General features: G+C 43.9%; 1 protein-coding gene across 1 annotated transcript in view; it reads left to right on the top strand.

Annotated features, from left to right (window-relative positions):
• The window catches only part of si:ch211-186j3.6 (neural-cadherin), a 666499-nt gene that overhangs the window by 309178 nt on the left and 335596 nt on the right, over positions 1-21725 (top strand). Inside the window, 2 exon segments of the mRNA XM_056278708.1 lie at positions 12619-12746; positions 21451-21637. Of these exon segments, the coding sequence (XP_056134683.1) occupies positions 12619-12746; positions 21451-21637 (315 nt within the window).

Genomic DNA, 21725 nt, shown 5'->3' on the forward strand with positions numbered 1-21725 from the left:
CCATACTCCCGCAGTACCCCCCACAGAGTGCCCTGAGGTACACAGTCGTAAGCCTTCTCCAAGTCCACAAAACACATGTAGACTGGCTGGTCAAACTCCCATGCCCCCCTCAGCACTTCCGCAAGGGTAAAGAGTTTGCCATTGTTCCACAGCCAGGATGGAATCCGCATTGTTCCTCCTGCACCTGAGGTTCGACAATTGGTCGGAGCATCCTTTCCAGCACCCTAGAGTATACTTTTTCAGGGAGACTGAGCAATGTGATGTGCCCCAATAATTGGAGCACACTCTCCAGCCCCCTTTTATAAATATGGGAACCACCATCCCAGTCTGCCACTCCACAGGTACTGTTCCCGACCTCCACGCGACACTGAAGAGGCGTGTCAACCAAGACAGCTTAACAATGTCCAGAGCCTTCAGTATCTCAGGGCGAATCTCATCCACACCCAGCGCATTGCCACTGAGGAGCTTTTTAACTACCCCAGAGACCTCTGCCAGGGATATGGGTGGGGCTTCCCCTGAGTCTTCAGATTCTACCTCCTCCACTGAGGATGTGTTAGCCGGGTTCAGAAGTTCCTCAAAGTGTTATTTTTCCAACGCTCAACGACATCCCCAGTCCTGGTCAACAGTTCCCCTCCCCGGCTGAACACAGCCTGAGTCAAGCCCTGCTTCCCCTTCCTGAGTCGCCAGATGGTTTGCCAGAACTTCCTTGAGGCCAACCGAAAGTCCTCCTCCATAGCCTCGCCAAACTCCTCCCACACCCGAGTTTTTGCTTCCGTGATTGCCGAAGCGGCAGCCCTTCTGGCCTCCTGGTACCTGTCTGCCGCTTCAGGAGACCCCTGGGCCAACTAAGTCCGAAAGGCCTCCTTCTTCAGCCTAACAGCTTCCCTCACCACCGGTGTCCACCAGCAGGTTCTTAGGTTGCCGCCTCGACAGGCACCAATTACCTTATGACCACAGCTCCTGCCTGCCACATCTGCAATAGAGGCTTTGAACATGGCCCACTCAGACTCATGTCCACAGCCTCCCTCGGGATACACAACAACTTCTTCCGGAGGTAGGAGTTGAAGACCTCACAGACACGGGCCTCTGCCAGACATTCCCAGTTCACCCTCGCTACACTTTTGTGTTTGCCAGGTCTGTCCGGCAGCCTTCCCCTCCATCTGATCCAACTCACCACCAGGTGTTGATCAGTTGACACTTCTGCTTCTCTCTTCCAAGTGTCCAAAACATACGGCCGCAGATCTGGCCATGATGCTTTAATGTGGGACTCAAATCAAAGAGAAAGATTAAAAATGATGTTTGACAGTGAGGGTCAACGATATAATAAAGATATCCAAGTTTCAGGATAGTGTCATTGAACAAGTGCCTGTTTTTGATGATCCCAATAATCATCATTTCAGGTATGTCCACATGTAAGTATAGACAATTTGCAGAACTGTGGGATTTAAACTCTGACTAACATTCATGTGCATAACAGTGGACATTAAGAACTTACCTCCTGAAGATATCACTAAGGGTTATATTATAGACTAGCAGAGGTACCCGGCGTTGCCCGGGGAAAATGTTCTCACCAAGATAACTAACATGATATGATCTTTATGATATAATCAATGATGAAATATAGGATAATTTATGATATGATACATGTGATAAATGAATGTCAAATAAACAAATGTTACTAATGAAAATGATCAAATATCATAATTTTCAATCCATATATCAAGCTTCTTTGCCAGTGTGTGTAATAGTCACTCAGTGCCCAAGCGCCTCAGGGTAAACCACGTTGTGTGTCTTGTGGCAACAAAAAATTGTCACGTGCTTTGTGATAAGTAAGTTAAGAGTACTCACCACTCTCACTCTTGCAACCTCAAATCCAGGGTGATGATCTGCACTAATAACCCTGGCATTGAGGCTGAAATTTCCTTTGATTGATATGACGTAACAACATGTGGCATCAAATATCAAAAAGACGCCACATTTTGCCACAAAATAAACTAAATTTTGCAAATAAATCAAATTTCTTACTTAGCTTTTGAAATATGTTTCAAACGGTGCAATCCTTGGAAAGTGCTGATTGTAAATATACCTTTGTTTTTGTTCTACAATGGGTATTTCTGGAGTTTTAAGCGAACATACAAACATACACCCTTGCTTTATATATATAGATGATAAAGGACCAAGAACTGATTCCCACCAGATTTTACCTTTGAATAATGTGAGCTCTTATTGATGTTAGACCACACTATCGGTTCTATCTGAGAGGCAGAAGATAATCCATGAAGGTGCTGAAATTTGAACACTAATTTAATTATCTAAACCATTCAAAATCAGTGCATTCCATCCATCAAAACCAACAGGTTGTTTACAACTTTAAAATAAGAGCAATCTCGGTAAAGTAAGAGACCTAAAACCAGATTGAAACTGATGAAAAAGGTCAGTATTGCAAAGGTAGGCAGTGAGTAAGTAATATTGTTTTCAAGTACTTTTGAGAGGAAGGGAATGTTGGACGTTAATCTATAGTTTTTAAGAACTACTTGACCAAGATTAGGTCTTTTGTAGCAGTTAATAAGTCAAAGGGATGGTGGAGAGCGAGTTGTTATCAATAGAGAGCAGATAACTTCTTGAGATTGATAACAGATCTCTAAGAAGGTTAGTGTTGACAGGGTCAAGCAAAAGGGGTGGATTTAGTACCCATTACTCATTCGGTGAAGGTCTCAAGGAAGATAGCATCAAATGTAGCGAAAGTCTACTTGGCCTTATTTATGGTAGTGAGGAACATGATAGGATGGTGAAAATCCTGGAGAGGGAGAGAGTAAGAGCTGTTGAACTCGACTGTGGTCAGACCAATCTTACGAGTGAAGACCTTTAAAATCTTTGAGTGCATTTTTGGGTGATGTTCACAACCTTGCCATACACTGAACTCAATATACTTAAGATCTCTATTTTCTGTTTGCTTTGCAAGTTTTTTTTTCCATCTGATCTTACGCAGTCAGCCTTTTTTTTCTTTTTTTTTACCTTCCTGAGTTTGCATGCCTGAAGTATATAATTGAATTAAAAGGTAATGCAAGTTCACACATACTCACAAACACACTTGTACCCCACTCTGGGAGTTCTTTCGTTATTGTTTTGATTTTGGCTTTTTTTAACTGTATTTATCCCCAGTATTCAACAGAATAAGATATTGAAATTTGCAATTGCTTTTGCAATGCAATACATGGCAGGAATGTCTATAAAAGAATGAAAGACTAATATAAGAATAATGCATTGTTGATCAGGGGTGTACACATTCTCCATAGGGTTCATTTGAAGATTTGATTCAAGAGCAACACAAGTCCAACTTATTTTGAAGTTTCACTAGATGCTGTGTGTATGTGAGATGAGCTGGCCATGGAATTTATACTATCGGTGAACCTATCCTTGGCTTAGTCAAAAAAAAAAAGGGAAATCCTGCTCCCTGTTTCAACTAATGATTCTTCAGGCTTCTACTTGTTTTCTCTGGCTATCTTTGAATATGTGCTGTCATTATGTCATGGTGCTTCTGAACAATGCTACTTTAGTCCAGTCTCGTTGGACTTCAGTTCTCTTTCATAGCATTTGTTTTAATGTCTCACTATGGGATACACCCCATCGCGTATTCACAGAAACACTTGTACCATTATGCCAGCTCTAATTGGCTGGCAGTCATGATGTCTGTGTCAGGGCCATGTGCCTTATATATTGACTGACACAGCATCAGTCTTCATTCAATCAGCTCTTCTCACTTCAGAAGCAAGCTACTCTCACCCGTATCTAAGCTGACTGGCTAAACTGTCCTCAGAACGGTGTGAACACCTCCATCGCCGGATGCTAGCCACGACTGCATTCACTTTAGGTAGTTTTTTTTTTTTACTCTGGCCTGTCCCCAAACAGCGGAGTATTTCTGCTTTTACAAGCTAGCTAGCACGTTAACTTTGCTACTGCTACTCCAAGCAAGCTAACGATACCGGGAACCTGCGGTCATCTCACTGCTTGCCCTCTGTTGGAGCTAGCTAACACGATTATTTTACTCTGGCCTATCCCTCCCCAAACATCGGAGTATTTCTGCATCTACAAGCTAGCAAACATGTTAACTATACCAGGAACCTGCGGTCACCTCACCGCTTGCTCACCATTGGAGATAGCTAACGAGATCATCACTCCAGATAATTATTTTAAATGTAGCACACCAGCTAAATGGATACACCTGCCTTGCTGCTTCCCACCTCGGAGTAAGGTCATTCTGCCTACCTGCGCACCTTCAGAAACAAAATTTCAAGCAAAGTCATACACCTGGTCTGCTCCGCGTGTCTCGGACTGGAATACTCTCGAGACACTGTCAACAACCCCGGCTCGTGCGCTCACTGCACTCACTTCACAGCTAAAAGCCTCTGCCAAAGACTAGCCCGCCAGGCTAGCCTCTTGGATAAGGACCCTATTCTCACCAGTCCCACCCCCGAGGAACCCCAGCTCAGTGTAGTTGAGGAGGACGGGGAATCAGAGGGCAAGGATTTTTTGGTGTCGGAGGAGGACGATGAGGATAGTTTTTCCTTCATTCCCCCAGTACAGATTCCCAGATTTCCATGCCTTTGTGCTGCTAAAGGCGAGGGTGGGGCTGCACAACCTCTGCCTAGCGCTGACATGTACGACATATGTAAATGCCCCGCGGAGAGACTGGGAATCCCATGGCCCACTGTCATTGCGGAGGCTCCTCGGTCCTGCTACAAAGGGAAGAAATTGCCCCAGGCCAGGCGGACTGCGAGACAGCTTCTCCTGGTGTTCCTCGAGCTCCTGGAAGAAGTCACCATCTCATGGAAAGAAAATCCATATTCCAGCAAGACCCCATGAATGGGGCATCTTCCCTGGATTTTGAAGGGCAGGATAAGCATGCCATGGCCCGCATGCTGCCCATGGAGCCACTGGTGGCAGCCCACCTCCACCCACGATTGTTGGATAAATCATCCAGAACACCCGCCCTCCCCGCCAAAGCCGACTGCTTCCAGTCGCCATGACTGAGTGAGCTTACAAGGCAGCAGCCCTGATGGTGAGAGCATTCAACTTCACCTCCACGTTGTCTGCTTACCAAGCGGGGCTTTTCGACAACATGGCCGAAGTACCCAACATTTCCGTGTGGGATGAGAGAACCACGATTGCAGTTATCTGTCTGCATATCCAGTGATGCGCTGTTCAGGCCGCGGGGAAGTGTATGTCGATGTTGGTGCTGCAGGAGAGGGCAAGATGGCTCAATCGGAAAAACTTGTAGGATAAAGAGAAGGGGGACATTTTGGACATCCCAGTTGTTCCTGATGGCATATTTGGCGCCATGCTCGCTTCCATGCAAAAGAGATGTGAGGCAAAGAAAAAGGAAGACGAAGCCTTACAGCTCTGTCTCCCACAGAAAGTGGACGTGCCAGCCATCCCCTTTTCCCTGGCAGCCCAGTGTTCCAGTGTGTCTGGGGAGGAATTCCCAGTTTCAACCCTCTCTCTCGGTAGCGTGCGAGCCTGGAGCTCCGTTTGTGCATCCCAGCCAAGAGGAGATGAGACTCAGGTTAAATGTGGGATTGTTCAAAGCCACATTCAAGTCTCATGAGCACTCACACACACACTGAAAAAAAAAATCATTCACTGATGCATCCGGGCACACAGCCGAGGGCGCAGTATTGAATTTTTTTTCAGAAGGGAAAAAGATAAACACAAAGTTGCAAAACATAGTGTTTTCCCCTATAACACCACCAGAGGGGGCCAATGCCTTCCCTGGGGTGAAACAGCCCAGGGCAGCTGTCCTGAGTCTATCAGTTCGCACATGCGCGGTAGCACCCAGGTGTACCGACCACTGTCAGCTGCTAAGGAGCAGCATCGTACAGTTGAAAGAGGTTCCCTGAGATCATGTAGATCAGACAGAGCTTCACTCACCTCTATCTTCATGGATAGAGAGTTGGAAAACCTGGACAGCGTCAAAATGGGTGTTGAAGACACTGGCCAGGGGCTACAGACTTCAATTTGCCACAGCGCGTCCTCATTTCAATAGCATCATTGCTTCCCATGCTCAGGGAGAGTCAGCCCGGGTGTTACAGGAACATACATTTGTTTTGTTAAACAAAAACGCCATACGAATAGTGCCACACAAGCAGAGGCTAGATGGTCTCTATTCGAGATATTTCCTGGTCCCAAGGGGGGCGTTTGTCTCATTCTGGACCTACGTGCTATATCAAGTGTCTCAGGAGATACAAGTTTTGCATGCTCACACATACAGCCCTGATACACTTGGTGTTCCTGGGCGATTGGTTCACATCAATCGACCTGAAGGACGCATATTTTCACATCCCCATTTATCCTCCCCAGGAAATATTTAAGGTTCGCTTTTCATGACAGTGTACGAGTACCTAGTACTCCCATTTGGCCTGTCACTAAACCCAAGGGTATTTGTGAAATGTGTCGAGGTGGCTATAGCTCCCCTCAGGGAGTGAGGCATCTGCTTAGCCACCTATCTGGATGGCTGGCTGCTGCTGGCATGCTCGGAGCAGGAGGCTGTTATGCACACGGGCATTGTGTTGACACACCTGGCCAAGCTGGAATTTGTAGTGAACAGGGAAAAGAGTGTTAATGCCGAGACAGGACATAGCTTTTCTGGGTGTCACGTTGAATTCGCTCACCCACACGGCCCGCCTGTCAGCCGAGAGAGTGGACACATTCAGGTCCACTCTGACACATTTTGTCATAACAAAATGGGTCACATATGGTCCGTGTCTCAGGTTATTGGGACTGATGGTGTAGGCACTCTTGGTGGTGAGGCTGGGCAGGCTTTACGTGAGAGATTTCCAGCGTTGGGTGGCTTCTCTCAGACTGGACCCCGTGCACCACAGACCAGCAGGGTTATGGTGTCTGTGTCATGCGCTCTTGTGCTTCACCCTTGGAAACAGCTGTCTCTCCTGATGGAGGGTGTGCGTATGGGCATGATACCGACCAGAAAAGTATTGACAACAGATGCCAGCCTATTGGACTGGGGTGGTGTTTTCAAAGGCAGGGCAATAAATGAGGTCTGGAGCACATGTCTTCATCATGTCCATATAAAGTACTTGGAGCTTCTAGCAGTATTTCTAACACTGAAACATGTTCTGCCATTTCTTTGGGGGCATCATCTGCTGGTGAGGATGGACAATACGACCATGGTGGCCTATATCAACTGCCAGGGTGGTCTTTGCTCTCAACAGCTCCACATATTGGCACGCAAATAGATGTTGTGGAGTGATGCACGTCCCCGGGATTCAGAATTTGGGTGTAGACCTCTTGTCCAGAGGGAATCCCCTTTACGCAGAATGGAAACTGCACCTGGCTGTAGTGGATCAGATTTGGACGTGGTTTAGCCACACAGCAGTGGACCTGTTTGCATCGGAGGAGAACTCACAGTGCCCACTGCCCCCCCCCCCCCCGCACAACCAGAGCGCACCGCTGGGAGTGAATGCATTCATGCACGAGTGGGAGCACATTCCACTATGTGTTTCTCCCACTGACCTTGATACCCCCAACATTGTTCAGGGTGTGGGAGAATTGTCTTTCCCTGATTTTGATTGCTCCTCACTGGCCATCCATGCATTGGCTGGCGGAAGTGAAGCAGCTTCTCTTCGGTCACCTGTGGCCCCTTCTGCTGCGCAGAGACCTCCTCTCTCAGGGGTGTGGGCAAATATTTCATCCCCACCCAGAGCGGCTCGCCCTATGGACCTGGCCCATGAGTGGTTTAATTTAAGACAAACTGGACTATCACAGAGTGTCATTAATATGATTGAGAATGCTAGAGCATCATCTATCAGGTCCCTTTATGACTGTAAGTGGAGAGTGTTTGAGGAATGGTGTGCTAGTGCACAGGAAATTCCCTTTCAGTGTTTAGTTGGTGCAATTTTGTCCTTTCTACAGGACCTGATTGACAAAAAGAAGGCATTTTCTACTGTCAAGGTTTACTTGGCTGATATTTCCACTTCCCATGTCAGTTTAGATGGTAAGCCAGCAGGCCAGCCTCCCCTTGTTTCTCGGTTTATGAAGGGTGCACGGAGACTGTTACCCAGCTCTAAGCCTATGTCACCCTCCTGGGATTTGACCGTAGTTCTGGAGCACCCCCACCAGTCATCCCTTTGAGCCACTCAAACACATAGACGTGAAAATGTTGTCTCTTAAGGTGCTTTTGTTGTTGGCTTTGGCTACGGCTAAGCGTGTGAGCAATATTCATGCTCTGTGTGTGCATCCTGCTTGTATGCGGTTCACCGTGGGGTGACCTTGATGCCTAATCCTGCTTTCATCCCTAAATTGGTCAATCCATGATTTCCAGTGGACCTGGCAGCTTTTCAGCCGCCTCCTCACAGCTCTGCGGAGCAGCATATGTTGTGCTCAGTTCGCACTTTACACACTTACGTGGAGAGAACAAGGGCCTTCAGGAAAAGGAATCAGTTATTTGTCTCCTGGGCTAAGCCCCACTGGGCAAGCCCATCACCAAACAAAGACTTTCTCACTGGATAGTGGATGCTATCACGCTAGCTTACTCCAGCTCAGGCCTTCAGGTTCCAGTTGGGTTGCAATCACACTCTACTAGGTGTCTTGCGACCTCTTGGGCACTGTTTAGGAGGGGGGGGGTCTCTATCAATGATATCTGTGCTGCAGCTGGCTGGTCATCGCCCTTCACATTTGCAAGGTTATATAAGTTGGATGTTACATCTTCAAGCCTTGCTCATGCTGTCCTGAGCGTGGGTTCCTCAGTGGACCTGCCTCATCTACAAACTTCTTCATGGGGAGGCTGGTGGTCAGTCATTGAGATAAGCTTGTCTGGTAATACGGGAGTCTCCATCTCCCACAGTGAGACATCGAAACAAATGCTATGAAAGAGAACTTCAGGTTACTTCCGTCACCTCGGTTCTCTGAGTAGCATGAGTGAGATGTCTCACCTGACCGCCTTTCTTGCTGCTGGGGTGAAGCAAGAAGAGGTGTGCTTGTTTTGAATGACGAGTGATGCTGCATCAGTCATATATAAGGCACAGGGCCCTGACGCAGATGTCATGACTGCCAGCCAGTCAGGGCAGGCATAATGGTACAAGTGCTTCTGTTAATATGCGAGGGGGCGTATCCCATAGTAAGACAGCTCACTCATGATACTCAGAGAACCGGGGTTACGGAAGTAACCTAAAGTTAATGTTCAACTACTGTTAATCAGGCTTAAGTCTCCATCACTGCTTAATACTCTAGTATATGCCAGCTTGTGACCTTCCTCCTCAAAATAACTCTGCCAGCCCCACATGCCCCAGACTCCATGCATTTAATCCCTTCCACCATACACATACACATTTTCCTCATTTCATAGAGTTGGTCTTGATCCAGCAAGAAATAATTAATTTGCACAGACCCGCTCTCGCCTCTCTTAGCTCTACTCTCTCCTTGCCCTCCCTTCTCTGTTATCTGTCTCAATAAGAAAGCTCTTTGACTCCTCTGGAGGGAGGGAGGTAATGGATTTAAGGCCCCATCTTTAATTCATAGATAAAGATGTGCTCTGAGGAAAAAGGAAAGGGAAAAATGATCGCAGAGCAGCATTACATTTTATGTGTTGTTCCATTCAAGCCCTTTATGTAATGCTTTTGGCCTTAAATCATCTAACCGAAATGAGGTTCCTCATATTCAAACTTTAAGGTTCTTTTTAGATGTCAAGCACCTCATAAGCCCGGCTTCTAACTCACTGGCACATTGACATTGAGTCTCACGTTTACATAGCTGTATGATCTGTGTAGCTTAAGGTAAGGGGTTATAATCCCTCCAAAAATGTTTTTGAGTGATGTGGATGTAAAAATGCCGTACAATCCCCATTAGTACGAAAATTGGCAAAATACAGACGAGTATGACAAAGGAAAAACCTGAATGCTTGGCCCCTACAGTGAGGGGGTCCAGGGGCTCTGTTATGCTGTGGGGGGCATTTTCCTGACATGGTTTGGGTCCACTTGTCCCCTTAGAAGGAAGGGTCACTACAAATCAATACAAAGTTATTCTGAATGATCACCTTTATCCTATGATGAAACATTTCTATCCTGATTGGAGTGGTCTCTTTCAAGATGACAATGCCCCCATCCACAGGGCATGAGGGGTCACCGAATGGTTTGATGAGGATGAAAATTATATAAATCATATGCTATGGCCTTCACAGCCACCAGATCTCAACCCAGTTGAACACCTTTGAGAGATTTTGGAACGGCATGTTAGACAGCGTTCTCCACCACCATCATCAAAACACTAAATGAGGGAATATATTTTGGAAGAATGGTGTCCATCCCTCCAGAAGAGTTCAGAGACTTGTAGAAGCTATGACGAGGAGGCTCGTGAAGGCCCAAAACCTTACTAAGACACTTTATGTTGATTTTTCCTTTCATTTGTCACCCGTGTGTATATACATACCCTCTACTCCCTCCACTATTCTCTCTTAGCCTCCTCCTCATATTCTTATTATTCATTTGTTATTGCCCATGCACTTTAATTCAAGGTAGGATTTCACATAAATGCCATCGAAAGAGATGCAAGTATGACATACTCTATCACCTTTTAACATGCTCAAACAAATTAATATTTTATTCAAAGTTTTTAGGTGTTTTGATTTTGATTTTCTGCTTTCTATTTAACTCCAGCTGCTGAACTGACAATAATAATAATAATAATAATAATAATAATCCATCCATTATATTAACCGCTTATCCTGCTCCCAGGGTCGCGGGGATGCATGAGCCTATTCCAGCAGTCATTGGGCGGCAGGTGGGGAAACACCCTGGACAGGGCCGACACACACACACACACACATCCATTCATTCCTTGGGACAATTTAGTACAGCCAATTCACCTGACTTACATGTCTTTGGACTGTGGGAGGAAACTGGAGCCCCTGGAGGAAACCCACGCAGACATGGGGAGAACATGCAAACTCCACACAGAGGACAACCTGGGCTGACCCACCGATCCATCAAGGTTGGACTACCCCGGGGCTCGAACCCAGGACCTTCTTGCTGTGAGGCGACCGCACTAACCACTGCGCCACCGTGCCACCCAATAATAATAATAATAAATAATAATGATAAATGATAATAATAATAATGATTGGCCATACTAAATTCTCCCTAGGTGTGAGTGTGGGCGTGTTTGTGTGTCGGCCCTGTGATGGCCAGGCGGCCTGTCCAGGGTATCTCCCTGCCTGCCACCCACTGACTGCTGGGATAGGCTCCAGCATCCCCGTGACCCTGAGAGCAGAATAAGCGGTTTGGATAATGGATGGATGGATCTTGATTTTCTGGGTTGTTGGTTAGCTTGAAACATAAATCAGACAAGCTAACTTTATTTCTGATGAACAGGTGCAAAAGCATTTCACAATGTCTGTGTTAAGCATCCAAGCTGGATATTATGTAAATAATGTTAAATATTAGCTATTCAATTGAAAATGTGTTATAGGCCTACTTCCAATTACATACTTAAGACAATGATCCTGTATTGTTCTATTCATGAAAAAGTCACAATAATTGTGCGTCACATCTATGACGCAATGTGTCCTTTAGTTTTTATCTTTCTAGTCCCCCAGTTCTTTTCTTTTTTCTTCTTCCCTTTTTCTGTCTTTCTCCCTTCCTTGTTTATCTTATAATAAGACAATTGATGTAAAAACATATACATGTCCAGTCTAATATTCCTTGCTTAAAGATCTAGCCCATACTTGGAACCTCATGTTTGTCTCCTGTACGTAGTGAGCAGGGGGACATTGAAAAATAATTTCAGCTGACAGTTAGCACAATAATGATTGACATACCAATCAACTCATTCGTGATTGGCAGTCGTTTTTCAGTCAACACAGCTCTGACTCCCCACTAAGAGTAATCAAGAGCAACTTTGCACAAAGTCCAATTAATAGTAGAACATCTTTGTTTTGATATGCAAGCCTTGATGGTAAAATATTGGTAGAATATCCTCCATGGTTGCTCCAATTCTTTTAACCTGCCCCGAAGGATATTGATTTTGGTGTCATATGTCAGTCAAAAACTTTGCAGAAAAACAGCTGCAGCAAATGACATGAACATTTCAGGATGGTCCCAAGATGAGCTGTTTGAATAATGGAGGAATATGGGTCAAGGTCAAGAAAATGGACATGAAAAAGGTCAAAATCACTTTCAGGTCTTAAGTTGCTCAAAATGGTTTGATCTGCTCTAGTCCAGCCGTTTGAAACAAAAATGTACGACTCCCTATTTCAAAGATACAGTGTATTCCTGTACATTGCTGTGTGAGTAATGCAGTTATCAAATCAAATCAAATTTTATTTGTATAGCCCAATATCACAGATTACAAATTTGCCTCAGTGGGCTTAACAGCAACATAACATCCTGTCCTTAGACCATTATGGTTGAAATTCAGGGGTCATGAGGCACGGTTTGTTGGACCTGGACCACTTGTTAGGTGTTTCTTTTTTCTGTTTTTAGTAGCCGTAGCCTTACTACAGAGTAAAAAAAAAAGTATTTGTGTAAAGAAACCAGAGAAATTAACTTATCTCTGTCTCTGTTGTACTCTTATTCTCTTTTTCCCTCTCGCCCTTTCTCCCTGTCACTTTAGATGTAAACGACAATGTCCCGTTCTTCACTTCTTCCATCTACGAGGCCTCAGTCACCGAGGGGGCAAAGTCTGGGACTTTGGTTTTCCAGGTCTCAGCTAATGACCTGGACTTAGGGCTCAATGGCAAGGTAAACAAACACACACGCACACGCACACACACACCCACAAACACACACACACACACACACACACACAGTGCTAAGAGAGCAATAGCATCTTACAATGCTTCGTTGCTGTAAAGTTGCTATCAAACCCCAAAACACACTGCACCAGAAATTGGTGAACCCCAAGGATCGGGTCCTCCAGCACAAACAGAGCAATATAGTGTATGCTGTTAAGTGCCAGGAGGATTGCCGTGACTTGTACAATGGGGAAACCAAACAGACGCTGGCCAAGAGGATGGCACAACACAGAAGAGCTAACACGTTGGGCCAGGACTCCACAATCTGCTCTCTTCTACCGGCCAGTGGTCACTCTTTCAAGGGTGAGGATGTGCACATCTTTGATAGGGAGGAACGCTGGTTTGAACGGGGAGTCAGAGGCCATCTATGTTAAGAGGGAACAATCATTCCTGAATTGGGGGCGGGGAGGGGGGCTAAGAGTACATCTGTCGCCGTCTTACAATGCTGTGATTGCAACTATTCCCCAATCTTCTGTGAATAGTACACACTCTAATTAATGGTCATGGTAATTTGCATATGAAACTGAGAACAACAGTCGGTCACTAACGGCTCCAACGACTCTCATGACCACTGAATAATGAAGTCGAATGTAACACCCTCAACGACCGTCGCTGCTAAACAAATGCAAATCAACAGCTCCGATGGCGACAGGCGCGGCTGGACATTGCCAAAAGAGGTCTTCCATCAGCATTACCTACTGAAATGAGTAACTGAGACATATGATCAGTCTATCAATGGATGGGTGGCTGGATTAATGGATGATAAAAAGACAGACACACAGATGTACTGTCTTTTAGATATCCCCTGCATTATATATATATATATATATAGAGAGAGAGAGAGAGAGAGAGAGAGAGAGAGAGAGAGAGAGAGAGAGAGAGAGAGAGAGAGAGAGAGAGAGAGAGAGAGAGAGAGAGAGAGAGAGAGAGAAGGAGAGGATAGAATTGCACTAGTTGGGGGGGGGGGGGACTGCAGAAGAATCACATGATGACCCATTCAGACTGTCGTTGGCTCTCAAATTGCTGTTGGCCTGGTGTAAATCATTAGTACCAAGCCAATTCAGCTCAATGACATAATGAACATAATTTATTGTCAAGTGTTTCATTTATTGTGTTGTTTTCAGGTAGTTCTGTGTGTGCACTTGTGCGTGCCTGTAGTGTGCATTTGTGTGACATGACTATTAACAAAAGCACTTGTCTGCGTAAGCATTTGTTGCTACATGCCAATTACAAAGTTACACAGGCAGGGGCTCAATTTTCTAGGATTTATTACAGGTAATATAGATATTAACATACTTACACATATATATCACACTTTAATCTATGATTAATGCCCTTCATTGAAGCCATGCGATTCTGTTTTTTCACCCAAAAGGTATTTAAGTGGGCAGTTATTCTTCAATTTCTAATTACCATATTTCATCATACTTCCTGCTTGGTTTAATAGCCATTCTTAGGTTTGATGTGTTAGTACAAGAAATTATGCCTCCCATGATTACATCTTGAAGTGTTTACATTTCCCTCAGCTGCTCTTTCAAGCCTTTCCCTCAGCAGCCTCTTTATTGTTAAATAACAATTTGAATAGGCTGAAGGCCATTTGTTGCCAGTATAAACACATGTTTAGTGTGTGTGTGAGTTATTGAAATTAACTTCATTTCTTTTTATGAATAGCCTCTGGCAGTGTAATGCTACCAAAAACAAACTTGGACCTGATGAAAGCAGCCTTGATATGAAATTCATGGCAACCGTTGGTTCCCTTCTAGTCATAGAACAATTTGATTTGAATGAGGCTGGTTTGCATTTACCAGTTGGCACAATGTGAACACAGTGTTATGAATAGTCTAGATATGTTAAGGAGATATACATTCATTTGAACACCAGAAAGAGATTTGGGGTAGGAATGAAGATGTGCCGCTAAGGAATGATGATTTACAGCCAGCTGAATTTTTGCAATGGTATAATTTGTACTTTTTAAAAGTATATTGTGTAGGATAAATAAGAGAAATTGTTTATAGAATTCTTTTTTCAAGTGCTTTATTCTATTGTGAAATTAATTGTGTACACTCATAGAGAAGTGAAATGACTGACCTAGATTTGTCTCTTCATTGTCATAGACACAAGCAGGGCTCTATGCTAACTGTTTTTCCTAAGGAATACATTTGCTCCTAAATGAAAAAATTTAGGAGCATAGTGAAAAATGTTCCATGTAACAGAGTTGATTAACTAACAATTGAATATACATACCTTCTTTTTTGTTTTTTTTGGGATTTTTCCCCCTTTTTCTCCCCAATTGTATCCGGCCAATTACCCCACTTTTCTGAGTCATCCCGGTTGCTGCTCCACCCCCTCTGCCGAGCCAAGGAGGGCTGCAGACTACCACATGCTTCCTCCGATACATGTAGAGTCGCCAGCCGCTGCTTTTCCCCTGACAGTGAGGAGTTTCGCCAGGGGGACATAGCGCATGAGAGGATCATGCTATTCTCCCCAGTTCCCCTTCCCCACAAACAGGTGCCCCGACCGACCAGAGGAGGCGCTAGTGCAGTGACCAGGACACATACCCACATCCGGCTTCCCACCCGCAGACACGGCCAATCGTGTCTGTAGCGACGCCCAACCAAGCCGGAGGTAACACGGGGATTCGAACTGGTGATCCTGGTGTTGGTAGGCAATGGAATAGACCGCTACGCTACCTAGATGCCTGAATACATACATATTTTACTGCGAGTGTGTTTGTATGCGTGCGGTCGTGTGTTTGCTCCTTCTAATTGTGTGCAATTATGATGTAAAAGCCAGTGGAGGACTATAAAAGTGGAAGATCCTAGTATTTAGGTACTAGCATGGGCGTTAAAATATTGGGGGGAAAAATGGACATAGCTTTTTAAAACACTGATATGTTGAAACACAGCTTTTTACATAAAATGTTGCAAGAACTTTTTAAAACATTTGAAAACATTTTTTTTTTTACTTTGAAGCACAGATACAACTTTTTGAAACATTGAAACATTATTTAAAATATTGGCACTGCATTTTAATGGATATATTGATTCTACAATACAGCTTTTTCTCCCCTCAGTGTGTGTGTGTGTGTGTGTGCGCGCACGTGCGTGTGTGCGCACATGCACAATAAGGGACACACGTCTGTGCAATAACACATACCAACAAAATCACACATTGGCCCATGCCTACTAGATGCAAAGGATATCATTTATCCAGCTGCGTTTGTATGCTGGCTGTCTGTCAAGCTCAGCCAGCAGTCCACGGCAGGGGTGGGATCGAACGCCGCCATGTTAATGTTAACATTAGCCACCTCAGTTAAACCTTGTGAATGGTGGTGGGCAAAGCAGTTCTTTTCAGTGTATCGGAATAATTAGAATCAGTTCAGTGCTTGACCACAGCTCTGACTGCGTAGCCCACTCACGGAACTGAGAACCAGTTAGGGGTTCAGTGTGTTGCTCAAGGACAGTTTGATATGCTCTCTGGAGGAGCCGGGGCTCGAACCAGCGACCTTCCGATTACTAGATGACCCACTCTACCTCCTGAGCCATGCTGCCCTATGACATTGAGTTTGCCTACTGTGTTCTTGGCATAAAGCCACCATTTATACTTTACCACATGGATAATTGCAATAAGATGCAAAACAAGGGCAAATTGCACTCAGCTGCAAAACGTTATGGGTGTATTTGTGCTGTAATATCAGTAGTGCAATATATTTTTTGAATCGAAACTTGAGATGGGGCAGATAGCGGTTGCAAATTATGTGCGATCCATTCTTTGTGAATTTGTATGTCTTTGTCTTGTGCTGAGACTAATGTCGCCCTATTTCAGGAATGTGCTGAGTTTTATACCAACATAAGCTGCAACAGGGCTTAATTAGTCCCTGCACCAGCCATGGAGTAGGTTACTATTCTAAGACAGAAATCAACCTTTCAATGCCAAATCACTGAAAGGCTATTATTATATTTGACAAGCAGTGTTAATGCAAGAATGACTGGTGATGCCATTTTCAACTTTACCTGGCAACCTTTGGGGCTCTTCCCCTTTGTCATTCTAAACAGAATTTCTCAGCATTAATCGTTCTCAGTTTTTCTGTCAATAGTGATACATTGACATATTCTTCCAGTGCCCTTTAACTGTACACTAAAGGTCACGTTATCAGCTTTATGAAGAGAATTTCCCTGACTACCTGAAACGATCAATATCAGCTCATGGTAGCTGCTTAAATATATGGGCATTGTCATTTTGGAGGATGGTAAAATGCCAGAGATAGCAACACTCATCAAGCATGGGTGAATATAAGGATTGGTTTATTGAATCTTACGGAGAAAAGATGCAAATGGAATGGTACATATTTTGATAACTCAAGCAGGTTTAACATCTCAAATCTTTAATTCAATGTGCTGGTTTATCCTAACCATGTGTGGCATTTAGTCTAAGGCTAATTTAGAGTGTAGAAAAGAGACACAAATGCAGCCAATCAAGATATGATCCAGACACCTCCCTATCCACTATAGTATTATGGTCATAATATAGTGGATAGGGAGTGGATAGATAATAGCATGCAAATTACCACAAAATTCCATTATGTCTCCAACTTTATAGGGGGATCTTGAACATTTTTTCTTGATTACAAAAATACCTGATACATACTAGATGATAATTGGGCCAAATTTAGAGAAGATTTGCCTCTCCCGAAATCAAACTCTTTCCTGTAATATGAACAGTGATTTGATATCTGTACCTACAATAGCAAATGAGAACTGACCCCATGGTCAATGGACATAACATCAAAACTCAAAGGCATTGCAACTTTGCAAAGCCAAATTGAACTTCAAGCTCGGTTGGCAAAACAGGCTATACTGTCCTTGTCTTCCCAGTGATGGCTTCAACCACACCTTTTACCCCTTCCTCATTACTATGTGCAAAATAAATGCACAAACGAGTAACACCAAGCTGGGTTAGGGTCAGGTTTTCTACCTCCTTGTTTGACATAGTGAAGTGTTTCATGGGATCGATTGAATTTCTGCCAGATTTAAGGTTCTGAGAGCCGCTGACTTGATCCTGAGTGTGATCATTTAGCATATGCCTTTCAGAATCTTGGGTTTAGAAAAAAACAATATATGTGTTATTTGTTGAAATGTATGCTGTCTGCTACATTTTGTTATTGGTTTTGGCATTGGTTAGGGTTTGAAAAGTGCTCGTTTGCCAGGCCCAAGTATTTTTTTTCTTTTTATTAGATAGGTGTGGTAGGGTTGGGTGTGGACCAACTGTCCTGAGTTATTCTAATCAAGTCAGGCCAGATAAATTGGTTCCACAGCCCAAACAAAGACACACCAGAGCTGGGGAGAGAGCTGAGGGCTGTGGGTACAGACCCACATGGCTCTCTCCCCACTGAAAATACTTTTAATTAACACTTGTTTTAGTCTTTTAAATGGTTTTAACTGGTGTTTTTAAAGTCTGGGTTTTAATAAATTTGCTGTTGTGCCCTCACAGACCATCGGTGTCTGTTCCTCAGCAGCTGGTCTACACCCCCTTCTGCCACAGTAGGATAATGGGGTGGTGAGAGGGGAAGACATGCAACAGAGGTTCAGAGGCAGATTTAAGCCCTGGATGTTGCAATCAAGCAACAAGATATATGATGAATGCTAGTTTCTTACCATCTACATTGCCATTGGTTATTAATGATTAAAAAATATGTCAAAAAAACACAAATGAGGAACTTCATTCTTACAGTGCATCCAGAAAGTATTCACACCCCTTCACTTTCCCCACAATTTGTTATGTTACAGCCTTATTCCAAAATGGATTAAATTCCTTTTTTTTCTCATCAATCTACACACAATACCCCATAATGACAAAGGGAAAAGGGTTTTGTAGAAATTTTTGCAAATTTATTAAAAATAAAAAACTGAAATATTGCATGTACATACGTATTCACACCCTTTGCTATGACACTCAAAATTGAGCTCAGGTTCATCCTGTTTCCACTGATCATCCTTGAGATGTTTCTACATCTTGATTGGAGTCCACCTCTAGTAAATTCAATGGATTGGACATGATTTGGAAAGGCACACACCTGTCTATATAAGGTCCCACTGTTGACAGTGCATGTCAGAGCAGAAACCAAGCCATGAAGTCAAAGGAATTGTCTGTGGACCTCCGAGACAGGATTGTATCGAGGCACAGATCTGGAGAAGGGTACAAAAAATGTTCTACAGCTTTGAAGGTCCCGAAGAGCACAGTGGTCTCAATCATTCGTAAATGGAAAAAGTTTGGATCCACCAGGACCCTTCCTAGAGCTGGTCGCCCAGCCAAACTTAACAATCGGGGGAGAAGGGCCTTGGTCAGGGAGGTGACCAAGAACCCGATGGTCACTCTGACAGAGCTCCAGCGTTCCTCTGTGGAGATGGGAGAACCTTCCAGAAGGACAACCATCTCTGCAGCACTCCACCAATCAGGCCTTTATGGTAGAGTGGCCAGACGGAAGCCTCTGCTCAGTAAAAGGCACATGACAGCCCGCTTGGAGTTTGCCAGAAAGCACCTAAAGGACTCTCAGACCATGACAAACAAGATTCTCTGGTCTGATGAAACCAATTGATTGAACTCTTTGGCCTGAATGCCAAACATCACGTCTGGAGGAAACCAGGCACCTCTCATCACCTTGCTAATACCATCCCTACAGTGAAGCATGGTGGTGGCAGCATCATGCTGTGGGGATGTTTTTCAGCGGCAGGAACTGGGACACTAGTCAGGATCGAAGGAACGATGAATGGAGCAAAGTACAGAGAGATCCTTGATGAAAACCTGCTCCAGAGCGCTCAGGACCTCAGATTGGGGCGAAGGTTTACCTTTCAACACGACAACGACCCTAAGCACACAGCCAAGACAACAAAGGAGTGGCTTCGGGACAAGTCTGTGAATGTCCTTGAGTGGCCCAGCCAGAGCCCAGACTTGAACCCCATTGAACATCTCTGGAAATACCTGAAAATAGCTGTGCAGCGACGCTCCCCATCTAACCTTACAGAGCTCGAGAGGATCTGCAGAGAAGAATGGGAGAAATACCCCAAATATAGGTGTGCCAAGCTTGTAGCTTCATACCCAAGAATACTTGAGGCTGTAATCGCTGCCAAGGGTGCCTCAGCCAAGTACTGAGTAAAGGGTGTGAATACTTATGTACATGCAATATTTCAGTTTTTTATTTTTAATAAATTTGCAAAAATTTCTACAAAACCTTTTTTGCTTTGTCATTATGAGGTATTGTATGTAGATTGATGAAAAAAAAAAGGAATTTAATCCATTTTGGAATAAGGCTGTAACATGACAAAATGTGGGGAAAGTGAAGGGGTGTGAATACTTTCCGGATGCTCTGTAGATAATAAACCTAGTCCATGATGTGCATTTTCTACAAATACATAGCACATTGTGACAGGATCCAAACATGGATGGATAGATGACTCGTGAATTCTCTGAATACAAGAAAACAGGCCACCAAAATAAAACATGTCCTTTTCAGAACTCTGTTGCCCCTGTGCCTGGTTATGTTCTATAGTCAGTGTTCTTGCAATTTCACTGCATAATTGATAGGTTCATTATTGAGAGCATTGTCTTTACTATGCAATATATTGTTAATTAAAGGAAGAGGAAGTGTTGTTTCTGTGGGGGAAAAATTGATAAAAAAATAGAATGGAGACATACAAATCTTCAAATCCAGCTGTGAGTTTTCACGCAACCCTCATAGTTGTCTTCTCACATATAGAAAAAGCTATACATCACAACCATAATCTACAGAATGTGCCATTTTTAGGTAGAGGTACAGATGTGTAACATTAACACAGGCATGTCTCTGTGACATTTTCAATGGAGATGTTCATTAGTTGCTCATGCTGGCAGCACAATATATATATAAAGCTGCAATGTACTGTAGGTTTGATAGTAATTAGCTTTTTGACTTTTCTTAGTTCTAGCTCTAGAATCGCTGGTCACAAATGTTTGAGAATAGTTTTGTCTTATATGATTGTGATTTTCCCCTTAGAGCTCCCCTAAAGGTTAAGCAAACTTCATATCTTTTACAGTGTAAAAAATTATGGTTAACCAAATGTGTTGCCACAATGACATAACACAATTGTTCACAATTTGTTATGCCTTTTGCCTTATCACAAGGGTTTCATGAACTATAAAATTTTGTTAAGAAATAGTTGGTAATGTCCTTTCATAAAAGAATGTATATCATAGATTGGTCATTCATTAGCAAAAAAATTGACATTGTTACTGTGGTACCATTCATCTAACAGTGCAGTTTAGCATATTTCTTCTCCCTTTTCTCTCTCTCTCTCTCTCTCTCTCTCTCTCTCTCTCTCTCTCTCTCTCTCTCTCTCTCTCTCTCTCCCTCCCTCACCCAGATTAGTGTTCCCTTGCTCTAGAGAACAGAACATCCTACATTTTAGCTTTGCCGAATGTGTTTCCAGTCATCTTTGCAGGCTGGGCAAAACAACAATGCTTAGGGCCTCCATTGACCCAGAGACATAAGCGAAGCAAAACTTACGTTCTGATTCAGGGTTGATTTTCCAAATTTCTTACCTCTCCCGGGCCAAACAGCTATGGGAACTAGTATTTTGGCTTCTGATTTTATATCATATTTCTGTTTCACTCCCCAGATCTCCTATTCCTTGCTAGTAGATCGAAGTGGTGACCACCAATATTTCCGCATTGACCAGGAGCAGGGATCCATCTACACCGAGACTGTGTTTGACCGTGAAACTAAAGGCTCCTACCTACTGGAGGTGCAGTCTGTAGACAGCTGGGAGTCAGCACGGCCCAGTAAACATGGGCAGCCCAACTCAGGTAAGGATAATATGCCAACTTAGAGCTACGGAGTTGCTTAAAAAAAAACTGATTTATTTATTTATTTCCCGGTATTGGGAAGTATTTG

This window comes from Lampris incognitus, chromosome 4 (genome assembly GCF_029633865.1).
Source record: "Lampris incognitus isolate fLamInc1 chromosome 4, fLamInc1.hap2, whole genome shotgun sequence".
Classification (NCBI taxonomy): Eukaryota; Metazoa; Chordata; class Actinopteri; order Lampriformes; family Lampridae; genus Lampris; species Lampris incognitus.